Source organism: Phyllostomus hastatus, unplaced genomic scaffold (assembly GCF_019186645.2).
Source record: "Phyllostomus hastatus isolate PE091 unplaced genomic scaffold, TTU_PhHast_1.1 phas_contig_34, whole genome shotgun sequence".
Classification (NCBI taxonomy): domain Eukaryota; kingdom Metazoa; phylum Chordata; class Mammalia; order Chiroptera; family Phyllostomidae; genus Phyllostomus; species Phyllostomus hastatus.
This window is the reverse complement of record NW_025333857.1, coordinates 25,170,626-25,183,690: the sequence shown is the minus strand read 5'-3', so window position 1 is coordinate 25,183,690 and position 13,065 is coordinate 25,170,626. Positions and strand designations below refer to the sequence as shown.

At 45.0% G+C, this 13,065-nt stretch overlaps 1 protein-coding gene across 1 annotated transcript in view; it reads left to right on the top strand.

Moving 5' to 3' along the window:
• Positions 1-13,065, top strand: part of SLC1A1 (solute carrier family 1 member 1) — a 72,184-nt gene that overhangs the window by 51,021 nt on the left and 8,098 nt on the right. The window contains exons 4-10 of the mRNA XM_045840888.1: positions 1,392-1,506; positions 2,937-2,979; positions 4,375-4,473; positions 7,327-7,511; positions 8,732-8,839; positions 10,741-10,863; positions 11,253-11,447. Coding sequence (XP_045696844.1) covers positions 1,392-1,506; positions 2,937-2,979; positions 4,375-4,473; positions 7,327-7,511; positions 8,732-8,839; positions 10,741-10,863; positions 11,253-11,447 — 868 coding nt within the window. The remainder of the gene's footprint in view (positions 1-1,391; positions 1,507-2,936; positions 2,980-4,374; positions 4,474-7,326; positions 7,512-8,731; positions 8,840-10,740; positions 10,864-11,252; positions 11,448-13,065) is intronic.

Here is a 13,065-nt window from a genome sequence, read left to right as displayed (position 1 = left end):
ACGTATGGTCCGTCCTTTGTGACCTGGCGTGGTATTTTAAGAGGGACACCCCAAGTGGGAAGAGAAGACGGGAATGGACTCATGTGCAGCCAGCCTGACCCTTGCAACTCTGCGTTAATGAACTGGCAAGCAGTGGTGAGGGTTTCGAGTTATTACACCAGGAGCCTAGGAGGGTCTGAAGCCTAATTAAAAAAAGGCCCCTTCTCCTCATGAGGTGCCTGAGGGAGGTCAACACAAAAGAAAAGAAGCTGGATGTACATCTTTTCTGCAACCCTGGGAGGGAGGAGTGGGCCATGGCCACTCATGGCTTTTCCATTGCCCAGTGACTCCTCCCACTAGCAATACTGACCCAATCGGCGTCCTTGAAACCCTGCCCCCTTGGGATAAAGGAGGAGCCATAAAGGGCATCGGGATTTTTTCCCCTTCACTTCTCTCCTGTCAAACAACCTCCAGTGCCTTGGTCTCTTCTACAACTTCCCACCCCTCTGCTTGGACACTCAAGTGACAGGAGCCCATTACCTCCAAAGGCCAAAACCGTGGTTTCAGAGGCTCTCTGCTTAGACAGTTCTTCCTTACCATGAGAAGAATGATCTCCCTGTAACTCCTGTCTGTTTCTGCCTCATTCCACCTCTGGAGAGTCACATGAAACAACACCATTCTCAGCCCTAACACTTTTTCAGGTTACATGACAACTTTCCAGGCTTGTGATGTGGAAGGAAGATAAGGCTTGTTCTGTGTGACCTTCTGGGAAATAACCAACATCTGTGGGTAAAAGGGGCAGGAAGATACCGAACAAGTGACCTGAGTTGGAAAAGGGATCACCCTCACCCCAACTCCTGCCTAGGTTGACCTCATAAGCCAAAGTAAAAGAAAAAAGAACAGTTGTCATCAGCAGGTGTTTCTAGAAGCAGTTCTGGAATATACAGAATTTAAAAAACAAAAACACAGGAGCCTTGACCAGTTGAGCATTGTCCCACAAAGTGAAGGGTCTCCTGTTCGATTCCCTGTCGGGACACATGCCTGGGTTGCAGTCCTGGTCCCTGATTGGGACACGTGTGAGAGGCAACCAATCGATGTTTCTCCCATGCATTATTGTATTTCTCCTTCTTTCTTCCTCCTTTCCCCTCTCTCTAAAAATAAGTAAAATAAAAATTTTTTAAAAGTTAAAAAAAAAAAACATGAGAAGCATTCCCTCTGCTTCATTTAAATGGAAAAGCAATTAAGGCTGCTGCTGAGGTTGCAGCTGAGATTGAGGGTTTTGGCTGGCCCCAGGGTCCCCATGCCCGTACTGCCTGGCCCCACCATGCCCACTGGTTCAAGAAGGATGCACAGGCGGTCCCAGGTGCCCCGGAAAGGTCTTAATGCTCTGTGGGTGCTATCCTTGACCACAGGTATTGTGCTGGTGGTGAGCATCAAGCCCGGTGTCAGCCAGAAAGTAGAAGAAATTGACAGGACAGGCAGCAGCCCTGAAGTTAGCACGGTGGATGCCATGTTAGACCTGATCAGGTGAGTGTTGTGCCAGCCAGGTGGCTTCACTGGGGTTCAGCCTGTGTGGTCACACTGGGCCCCGTACTTGGTTTAATGCTCTGTTGTTGCCGTCTTGCAGTTTTTAATAATTTTTAAATTATTGTGCATTTTCATTTTTCCCTGGACCCTGCAAATTGCATAGCCAGTTCAACTTGCCAGGTCATGGCTCCAGCAGGGTATGGAAGGGATAAGCTCCTCTGTTAGGATTTAGGAATGGCAGAGATGCAGAAAGTGTACTTGTTGCATTAAGATGTTGGGCTAGGTTGGGTCATCAGTACAGAAGCACATTTGAAGAAAAAAAAATTTTAATTGTACAGGAAAAAGCCTCTTAATCTGAAGCAATCAGGACTAGAAATTGGTCAGTTAATAAATAACAAAGAAGAGAATCACTAAAATAATAGATATGCATTACATATACTGTTTACACTTAAATTGTAACGCATTTATTTGCCAATTTTTTTATGTATGGTAAAGGTCTTTTTCTTGAGTGTGTGAATTGGTTGTAATTTTCTATCATTTCTGTTGCATATGTTGCTGAATGCAACAGAAATGCATCACCTAACAGGAGTGTCCAACCCGCAGCCTGCAGGCCACATGCGGCTCAGGGTAGCTACAAATTCAGCCCAACACAAAATCATAAGTTTACTTAAAATATTATGAGATTTTTTTGTGATTACATGTCGCAGTGTATTTAATGTGTGGCCCAACACAATTCTTCTTCCAGTGTAGCCCAGAGGTGCCAAAAGTTTGTACAATCCTGAGTCCAGATTCAGTTTCCACAAAGTGGAGCAAAAAAAGCCTTAGAAATTGCAGACAAAGCTGAGTGCCAAATCCTTCCAGTTTTCCTTTCTTTTCTATTGGTTTCCCATGCCTAATTTGACCATAGAAATTTTAGTCATGTGTCTTGATTGAGTTTCTAGGCAATTGGCTTAGTTTTCATAGAAACCATACCTTCCTTTTCACACTCATATTTCATTGATTTACATAACTTCTTATTTAGTAATTACAATGATAATTTGCAATTGGCATAAAGAATTTGGGAAGAATTGCAGTAGACTCCTGGTAGGCATACATTCTCATTGATGAGAACAGAATTGTGTAGAATATCAATGAAGTCTTTTAACTGTGAGTGTCCACCTGCCAGTGCGGTGTCTCATCCAGGACAGCATGCACATCAGTCACCCAGTGAATCAGTTCAGTCATGGCTGATTCAGAGAGCTTTCTATGTACCTGGGTGAAGCTTAGCAGGGAAAAATACATCTTACTACAAGGAAGTATTATGCAAAAAAGCCAGAAGAGAAACCAGAGTACTAATTCCATGTTCTACTCATCCCCACCAATGTGTGGGCTGTGACAAACGAAACAGAACTCTCGCCTTAACACAACCCTGCTCTTCCTGTCTCCAACAGGAACATGTTCCCCGAGAACCTCGTCCAGGCCTGTTTCCAGCAGGTAATAACACGGACTTTTGTCCACATCGCTCCCCTCTTCCCGCTACCAATGATTTTTTTTTTCTTGCTGTGACCCAACAAAGAGAGTTAGACCATGAAAAATGACAGGAAGTGTACCATGTATGAAGGAATTTCAGGGGAGTCCTGTGTTCTGGACCCCTGCTCCTGGGTCACAGTGCAGTCCAGTGCCTGCCGTGGCTTAGATTGCTCCCTTTCCTTTATGCTTTTCCCCGAAAGGGCTCAAATGGAGCAAGTCTGAAAACTGGCAAACAACAAATGTTTAAAACATGGCATCTAGTTCCTAGTTTTGGAGGACCGTGTTGTATTTGTGGAGAACCTTGGGCTGTCGGCGGTGAAAAAAGTAGCCTGCCTTCTCCTCTTTCAGGGACATTAGTGCCTGGCCCACATGGGTGGCTGGTGTCACTGGTGTCTGGTGTTTTCCTCAGTCATTCTGTCCCCATTGCTGGCGTTCTACAGAACAGTACAACAAAACCCTGAAGGTTTTTATCTCTGGGAAAGTTTAAAAATCTCTTTGTTCCATTTTCTTCAGGTCTTTTTCTCTCCTTTGTCTATGGACTTAGACAGCTGAGTCTATCACAGACTGCTGACTTTATTTACATAAGTATATGCACAGAGACCGCTGTGTGCACCAACAGAAACAGCAATTAAACTGCTCACTGCTGACCTCCAGGCAGCACAGAACCACCTCTGTTTCGGGGGTGGCTCTGCGGTTCAGCCACAGTGGTCACTTGTAAGGTTCTTGAGTTGGCAGAGCCTCGGAGGAGTGCCATTTATGCCTGGAATAATGGTGCACTAGCTCTTCTTAACCCTCTCTGCGGAAGCTCCATGGAACCAGACAGGGCTGAAGGAAGAGGATTGAACAGAAACCTCACAGAGTAGCCCTAAAAGGATTGCTGATATTAGAACAACCTTATAGTTGTTGTTTATTAAAGTCATAATGATGACATTTATCAAAGTGATGAGGTTTCTGTCAGCATAAAAATAATATACTAATAAATACATAAGTAGAAACAAAAATAACTGACAGGACTCCCGTGGAGTCTGTCGGCTGACGTACCTATAAATAAAACCTGTACTTTCTTTCATGTTATTGCTCCATTAATTTGTCCTTTATTAGGAAAGTGAGAGAACATTTTGACATCACTGAATGGTGGCTGTGGGAGGCAGGGGTTTGGATTTCTCAATTCCTCTTTTGGTTCCAAAGCCTCATAGGAGGTTCTGTCAACACCTGGAGTCAATGGAGACATCGTAAGAGGTAGAACCTTTCTGTGGTACTTCTTTCCCCAAAGTAACCGTATTCCCAGGGTTTAGCCTCAGATGCTTAAAGAAACTTTTTTTGTTTGTTTCTTTGTCTTTTCCCCCCTTCAACGTGCAGTATAAAACCATGCGTGAAGAAGTGGAACCTCCCAGTGAGCCAGGGGTGAATACGACGGAAGCATCTGTCACAGCCGTCATGACTACTGCTGTGCCCAAGGTATTCCTCCTTCCGAGTCTCCCACACCCCGCCCCAGTCAGCAGGGGCTGAGTTTTGAGTGAGCAGGAGATGCAAATACAGCCGGTCCTCATTGTTCATGCCATCCGCATTTGTGGATTCACTTCCTCGCTGAACTGTGTGCAGCCTCAAAATCAACCCCCAAGGCACTTTGGTGTGTCATTTGTAGATATGCAAAGAGTGGTGAAAAGTTTAAGTCACCCAATGCACACGTGTTCCCAGCTGAGGCTGAGCAAGGCTCTGCCTTCTTGTTCCAGCTCTCATACTAAACACAAGTATCTCTTTGTGGTGTGTTTATGCCACATTTTTCACAGTTTTATACTTCTCATGGTAATTTCACTGTTTAAAATGCCCCGTAGTGCCGAAGTGCTGTCTTTGGCACCCAAATGCAAGAAGGCTGCAATTTGCCTTATAGAGAACAAAGGATGTTAGATAATCTTCATTCGGGCATGAGTTACAATGTGTTGGTTATGAGTTAAATAAGGTGTCTCGGAACAGAAGCAGGCATAAAGCAAGATTATATATTGATTATTTGATGAAAATTTTGTGAACATTGGTTCCCAGGAACTTGATTATGTATTTTCCCTAGAAAAAAATAACTCACTATTCACTGATTCAGTGTTAGTGACCACTTTTGTAGAACATAACTGCCACGGACAGTAAGAAACCACTGAACCACACAGAAAAGAGTGGGCCCTGCTGCCTCTGTATCCTCGCCCCTCCTCGGAGTCAAGTGCAGCACCTCTGGGAACTGCTGTTCCCCATAGATCTGCAAGACTACGCAAATACAGAATGCAGGCCCACGATTTCTTATTTGAAACTCTGTGCCCAGATGCCTTTCAGAGACCAGAGTTGTCCACTTTGGATGGGCACACACTCAGGTGGTGTGTGTATACGTCACACGCCGTCCTTAGCGTGGGATTGGCAACAACACTCTAGAATCAGGTACATCAATGTATGGCAACAAACTTATGAATATTCTGCCAAGTAAGAGAAATAGACCGTAAGTAGTCTTATCTCAGTTCAGGGTATGTTTTGCCACCAAGAATTCGCCATAAACTCATCGATAAAATCAATGGGCTTTGAGGGCTTTGGGGATTTCACTAGTGGAGGCTAGAATGTATGGGCCTGATATAGTACATTTTTAGTCCTGTAGTAGATTTGTCCTGAATGTCTCTGCCTTCACACAGGAAGGAAAGACTTAAGGAAAAGAGAAATATTCAGTAGACTTAAGAATTAAAATTAAATAGGCCACAGTTGGCTCCCTACTTCTTCTTGCAGAATGCCTTAACTTGCCCTGGCCAGTGTGTCTCAGCTGGTTGGGCATCATCCTGCAAAACCAAATGGTCACAGGTGTGATGCATGGTCAAAACACATGCCTAGGTTGTGGGTTTGGTCCCTGTCGATGCACATAAGAAAGGCACCAATTGATGTTTCTCTCCCTCCCTTTCTCCCTCCTTTCCCCTCTCTCTAGAATCAATAAGTATGTCCTGGGTGACGATTAATAAAAAGGAATGCCTTAACTCCCCAGACAGGTTCAGTGGCCCTCCACAACTTGGCTTGTCCCTAGTTTCCGGGCTAAATTCCCAGTGGGCCCCCTCTGTTCTATCCAGATCCACCTCTTCAATTACTCCTTACTCCTGCCTTGTGATGTGGTTCCACAAGGATTTTCTGAGCACCTCCATGAGCCAGTCCCTGATGAACACAGGATTGCAATAGCGAAAAGACAGATGTGGCAGTTGCCCTCATGTGAAGAGTGGTGAATATACAATAGGGAAGAACAGAGTACTCGGGGCATTCAACTGGGTGGTTTAAATTCTTTTGGGTATCATAAAGTGTGGGTAGGAATTATCCAAGCAGGGTGCAGAGGTCCAGTGCATATGACATTTGCCTTTGCTCACCATTTTTTAGGAGTATGTTTGCATCTCCTGGCTGCCTGCTCCTGGGGCCTCACTTCCGCTAACCTCACAGCCCTCATTCATCTCCCCAGTTCCCATATGACAACCATAACTCATAGCTTCGCTATGTCATCTTGCTATCATTGACTTATCTTTCTCGTAGTTAGTTTTGTGTCTCCAGCTGCACTGTAAGTCCTGATGGTGTAAGACTTTATGCAGTTGGCACACACTAGCTGCTCAATAAATATTTGTTCAATTAAATCAGACCATAATTAAGAAATGACTGGTGCCCCAGGGGCTCGTCTGGTTATGTTATATCCTTTAGAAATCTCTCAGTAAATCTCATGCTATTCTTACCCAGGATAAAGCAAAGAAATGGTTCATAGTAGTAGGACTCTGGTTAACTTTTATATCTCCAAAATTCTGTTGGTCACTCAAATTAGCGGCAGTAAAGAATGTTCCCATGCTTCATTATCAGCATAAAACAGTAAAATGTCCTAAAAAAAATCAACATTAGTAAATATTGTGTTTCCCACATTATTAATTCCTGTCTTTGTTATGCAGCTTCCAAATGTAGCTAGTAGTTAAAATAACCCTGAAAATGCCTTGATTCTAAAGTTCTTATTAAAAATGTAAAAGCATCCCAGAATAAGAAATCTTCACAAGAAATATTGAAATAGGCATTTGTTGAGAGAAAGAGAAAAAAAGAATACTTTACACCTTGATGGCTAAGGGTGAGGGTGGTAAAAATTTGATATGTGTGTAGGTGTAGGTGGTTTCTTTTTTTTTTTAATTAAATTCCCCAAAGTGTTGTTGACTCTGACTTGTAAATCACTATTGGTTATGTTTGGCTATTGTATCTTCTCATTGTAATGCCTGTGCAGTCTAACAAGATTATCATCATGCATCAATATATTTTCTTGATTTTGATCCATAGAACGAAACAAAGGACTACAAAGTCGTAGGCATGTACTCAGATGGCATAAATGTCCTGGGCTTGATTATCTTTTGCCTCGTCTTTGGACTTGTCATTGGAAAAATGGGAGAAAAGGGGCAGATTCTGGTGGATTTCTTCAGTGCTCTGAGTGACGCAACCATGAAAATCGTTCAGATTATCATGTGGTAAGCAAATGCCCCTTATTCTATCTTGCTTCCCCTGAAAACTGTCCCCTCAATATCAGAAGCAGGAGTCCATTGTTTCTGAGCTGACTCACCCTCTCTAGGTGAACCCTGACTATCAAGGCACTGGAGTATTAAGTCATTGCACATACTAGTTTTCTCACTAACAAAGGTCTAGATATCAGCCATTGTCTTCTCTACCAAAGCCCTCAATTATCTTGTGCCCAGCCAACATTTGCGTAAGAAGTGACTCTGAAGGAATGATGGGAAGGGGTTCCTTGCACGTCAGAACACAGGTGCTTTCCTTATCAGGCCGTGTGCAGAAGTGGTATTCAAAACACTTATAACAAGTGCAGCAGGAGCACTAACCCATCCAAACGGAAGCTGCTGGAGTGTCTGCCCTGTGTCTAGAGATGCTGAAAAGTCCAGCTTTCCTCGGAGACCTCTGCCCCACTTAAGTCACATCGAGCTGGTTTAACGCCATTTATTCCAAAGTGTAGACATGACAATGACATAAAGGGCTCAGTTATTTCAGTCATTTAATCCCACTCAACCTCAGCATCATCATCTATTAAAAATGATAAGAATAAAATTTACCACTGGGGTTGGGAGAAGTATATATACTAAGTGAACTGATGCCTGTAAAATACTTATGCCAACACAAAGCATGTGATGAGAGCCCCACGAACAGCCGTTACAACCACTCCTGCTACTGACCCTATTGCTCTGTTGTTGAGACTTCTACCTGGGAAACAAGATGACTGTGGCTAGAAAGAGCCTAGTGACTACATTCAAAGGAACAAGCTAAAATGACATCTCAGATGTGACAGTTGGTCAAATGTTTGTGTACTGGGAGCAAGGAATGGGATTACACAACAGTTTAACCATAGCTTCTTTTTTATTTTTTATTGATGAGGTGACAGTGGTTAATTAAAGTTATATAGGTTTCAGGTGCACGATAACCACACCTTCTTGCCAAGTTTGTCCCATTGTGGTAGCTTAGGTGGGTAGAATTTAAGGTGCACACAGGTGTTGAAACCTGGAGCCACTGTGGTCCCCCAGGGCCTGAAACTGAGGTGAAACTGTAAGCTTAGCTTCACCGTGTGCCCTGCGCGGCTGCCAGCTGAGAACGTGTGCAGAGCCGAGGCGCGGGCCCTGGCCTGTTTCCTCCCCGGCAATTCCACCGCGAGGGAACACCTGCTGACGTTGTGCTTACTTTCTAGTTACATGCCAATCGGTATCTTGTTCCTGATCGCTGGAAAGATCATAGAAGTGGAAGACTGGGAAATATTCCGCAAGCTGGGCCTGTACATGGCCACCGTCCTCACTGGGTATGTCAGACACAAGAGGAGAAACACAAACCTCACTTGAACTCATGAGGGGCTGGGTTTCTGTTGGTTAAAATCAGCTTCTCTTCCACGTGCAGGGGAAGATGGGGTTCAGCGATAAGAGAGTGGTGTGAGGGGGGGCAGGACTGCCCTTTAACAGCTGTGCTGGAGGTGGATCTCACTGTGCTCATTGCCGGATCTTGGCAGAACAGCCTGGACCAGCCTCTGTCACTGCTTTTATTACTTGTGTTCAAATAATTTTTTAAAACAAGAGCAAAACCCATTGGTATTCAGTCTTGGCTCTCTCCTGGCCTTCACTTCTTCAAGGATATAAGCTAACTAACCAAGCAAGTAATAACAACTCCCATGCACCCTGAGCCTGAAAGAAATTAAGCAGGGCCTAAATAAAAATCGAGCAAGTAGGAGCAAGACAGCTGGTTGGTTGCAAGCCTGTTGGTGGGGCTGGCGACTGCTGTCACTCCCTGCATCATCACAGGGCCAGAGAGGGTACTGGGGAAATCTTCAGGCTGGTAGGAATTGTGTAAAGCTGGAAGGCAGCGGGAGACAGGTCATTTACATATTTACTTCAGCCCAGTTATTGGTTTGCCGAGGGAATGGGTTATAAATAGTGCCCCCAGATACCTAGTCAGGGGCAGGATACATTGCATGTGCCAAGAAATGTGGACCACGGGAATGACTAACATCATCAGTTTGACTCCCGCAGGTCAGTGCCCCCGCACACCCAAAGTGAATAATCAGCCCACTTATTGGAACTTGATCACCTTGGGGAGTTTCCACTACATAGCATTTGCTACTTATTCAGTGTTTACCCAAAGCATAGCCCTGATGGCTAACAGGGAAGAAGCCTGGGTTCCTACAGCGTGAGAGTCAGTCACATCCCAGGGCCATCCACCTATGACAGGCCAGGGGCTGTGTTCAGGCAGCGGTAGGGCTGAGGTTCAGTATGCTGAGCCATTTCATAGACGGGTTCTGCTGGTTTCTGTCCTCTTATCCTAGCTTGGTTTCTAACAGAAAACTAAATAAGTCAGTTCCTCATAGTTCTTAGCCACTAGCTCTCTGTCCAGAAGACCCTCTCTCCAGACCTCCAGGAACTATATTTTCAATGATTATTTCATCTTCACATAATTGATCTTTAACGTCTAAGTTGCCACTTACATAGCATCTGCTAAATTGGTCTCATTTCTGAAGCTCCTGTTTTGTGTAACCTACGTATTTCCATGTGAAACAAGGAATGGTTTTGGAAGACAGGAGTAATGTAGAGCATCAGTCCTGACTACAGAAGAGCAGGGATGTCCTCCTCCTTCTTGCGTTCCTCACTTCCCTCTTAGACAGTGGGCGCCACCAGAGTGGCGAGGGCTGTAATACAGACTATACCAGAGGTTTGGATGGGGCCACGGAGTCACCAAGTAGGGAGGAGCCAGCCAGGGGTGGAAAGGCGAGGGAAGGCTCCCTGAAAGAAGGGAAGCTTTATGGTGCCTGAGAGAAGGAGTTAGGTTTCTGCAGTCTCAGAAGGAAGTGAAAGCATTTGAGCGCAGTCAGCAGGAATAGTGTGTACAGGGCTTGGAAGCGTGACGTGACTGTCCTCTGAGCTCTGAAATGTGGGTTCAGCCTCTGGCTTGGCATCTAACTTTGACAACATGCTTCACCTGCTGAGTGAATCTCCGTATCTTCATATGTGGAATGGAGACGTGTGTTCCTGCCCTGCTTCTCATTTTCTCATTGGGTCATTGTTAAAGTTGAATGACGTTATGAATGAAAAAGCTGTTTGAAGAAAGGTTAATATGTGGCTGTGATGGCCAAGTGGTTAAGGCATTGGACTCAGAAAAAGGTTAATATGAGAAAGTGGTATCACCGATGAACCTGTTTCTCTCTCTTGTTTACAGACTTGCAATCCACTCCATTATAATTCTCCCACTGATATATTTCATAATCGTAAGAAAGAACCCTTTCCGATTCGCCATGGGAATGGCCCAGGCTCTCCTGACGGCCCTCATGATCTCTTCCAGGTAACCGGAAGGGGGTGTCTAGAAGAAGTCTCTGGGCCAACCCTTATCAACTCTCACCACACTCGATGAAGCACTGACTGTAGCTTGTCGTTTTTGTAGCTGCCTTTAATTCAAGAAACAATGTCCATATTCTCTGCCCATGTCCTTGAATGTATTTCTTCACCCTGTTGGATTTTTCCTGCCCTCTTGGCATGGCCTGCAGCCCGGGAAGGGGTTATGCTGCAACTTGGAGCAGTGGCAGCCATAGCACCTTTTGATTTCTGAACCTGTCAAAAGTGCCAGCATGCTTTGGTCTCTTGGTTTAGTTTTTGGGATAGAAGTGTCTCCTCAGGCAGGGACTGAGGACCAGCATTTCTAAATCATAAGTTCCTTGTCTTTTTACCACACAGTTCGGCAACACTGCCTGTCACGTTCCGTTGTGCTGAAGAAAAGAACAAAGTGGACAAAAGGATCACCAGATTTGTGTTGCCCGTCGGTGCCACCATCAACATGGACGGGACTGCCCTCTACGAAGCGGTGGCAGCTGTGTTCATTGCACAGCTGAATGGCTTGGACCTGGGCATTGGGCAGATCATCACTATCAGGTGGGGCTTGGTGTCACGCTCACTTCCATCACCCTACTGGAATTGCCTCTAGCAGAAATCACCTGTGAAGGGAGATCAAGTGTGATCCAGTGGTGGAGTCATGTTTTTGGTCTACAGAGTCTCTTCCCAGGACTAAACACAACTAAAGGCGTTTGAAATGCCTTTAAAACACCCAGGTGGAAATAGGCAGTGAGCAGTGAGGTCTCAACTGTAGATACAGAAGCCAGAGTCCTCCGCTTGATAGTCAATTATCTGTGTTTGAATCTGAGTTTTACCATGATTAGATAAGGCCTTTGCCAAGTTTCTTGAATTCTCTAAGCTTCTGCTTCTCACGCATAAAATGAAGATAATCATAATACCAACATTTTATCCAAGGAGTGATAATTAAGTTAGATGATGCATATAAAATGCTTAGAATGATGCCCGCATGGTGAGTACTCAGTAAATGTCCAGAATGGATGACATTACATAGAGAGAGTCCACACAGTGGAGAAAAGGACCAAGGACTGAGCCCTAGACAATCCTAACGTGAGAGGCAGGCAGGTAGGGAAGAACCCAAGAGGAAGAATGACAAGGAAAGAAAGGCGGGAAGAGGGCTATGAAACCACAGTGTCACTGAACCCCAGAAAAGAGAGATTTTCAAGGAAGAAGTGGTCAGTGGAGCCAAATACTGCAGAGAATCCCAGTCAAATGGAGACTGAAATTGTCCACTCAAGTCGATGGTGAACCTGTCATCAGTGAAGTTACAAGAGCTGTTCATCGAGAGCTGCTCTGTTCAGTTCGGTGGCCGTTAGCTATACACACGAATTGGGTGGAGCAAACACAGAAGGTCCCATTGCTGCAGACATAGGTGCCGGCATTATAGGTTCTGTCACTGTAGAAGGTTCTGCTGGTCAGCACGGCTTTGAAGTGTGGGTTGCGATTCGAGTTCATCAGAGACTTCAGTTTGGAGGGAAGATTAAGACTAAACCGGGCCCCTGAGCCTACTCTAGGACAACCTGACCACATCAGAGTTAATTCACTCTTGCGTCCCCAGCACTTGGCACAGGCATAAGTTCCAGGCATAAAGTAAGTTCTAACAGTACAGCACATCTTTAAACCTTCCCCAGCCCCAAGTCATAAAGTATTTATTGCAGTTTGCTTGAAGTCAACTGAAGACAAGCACAAACCAGGCCATTTGGCTCATCCGCTGGGCAACTCTATGGATGCTGCAGGAGCTGTGAAGAAGTGTTAGTGGCTAAAGAAGCCCCTGGCAGAAGAGCTTGAATAAAGCCGTATGGGTTGAACTGCAGCAAGTATGTTAGAACTGAAACCTTGAATCATGCTGGAGAAGGCCCCACAGCCACTGTGGTTCCAGCAGTTGGTACTTTTAGACTCCCAAGTGCCTTTTCCCACCTCCCTCACCTGGGGCTGTGCAATCCTGGCTGCACTGCGCTGACACCCAAGGAGTGGCTGTATGAGATGCCAGTGCTTTGTGGTACTTGCCACCTTGTGATGAATTCCCTCCCTCTGCCTCAGTCATAAGTTTCCTATATCTCTCTAACCTTTAAAAAAGAAAAAACAAAAACAAAAACCTGCTGGAGGAATAAACTTGGGGCCTCAAGGCTAAATAATCAAT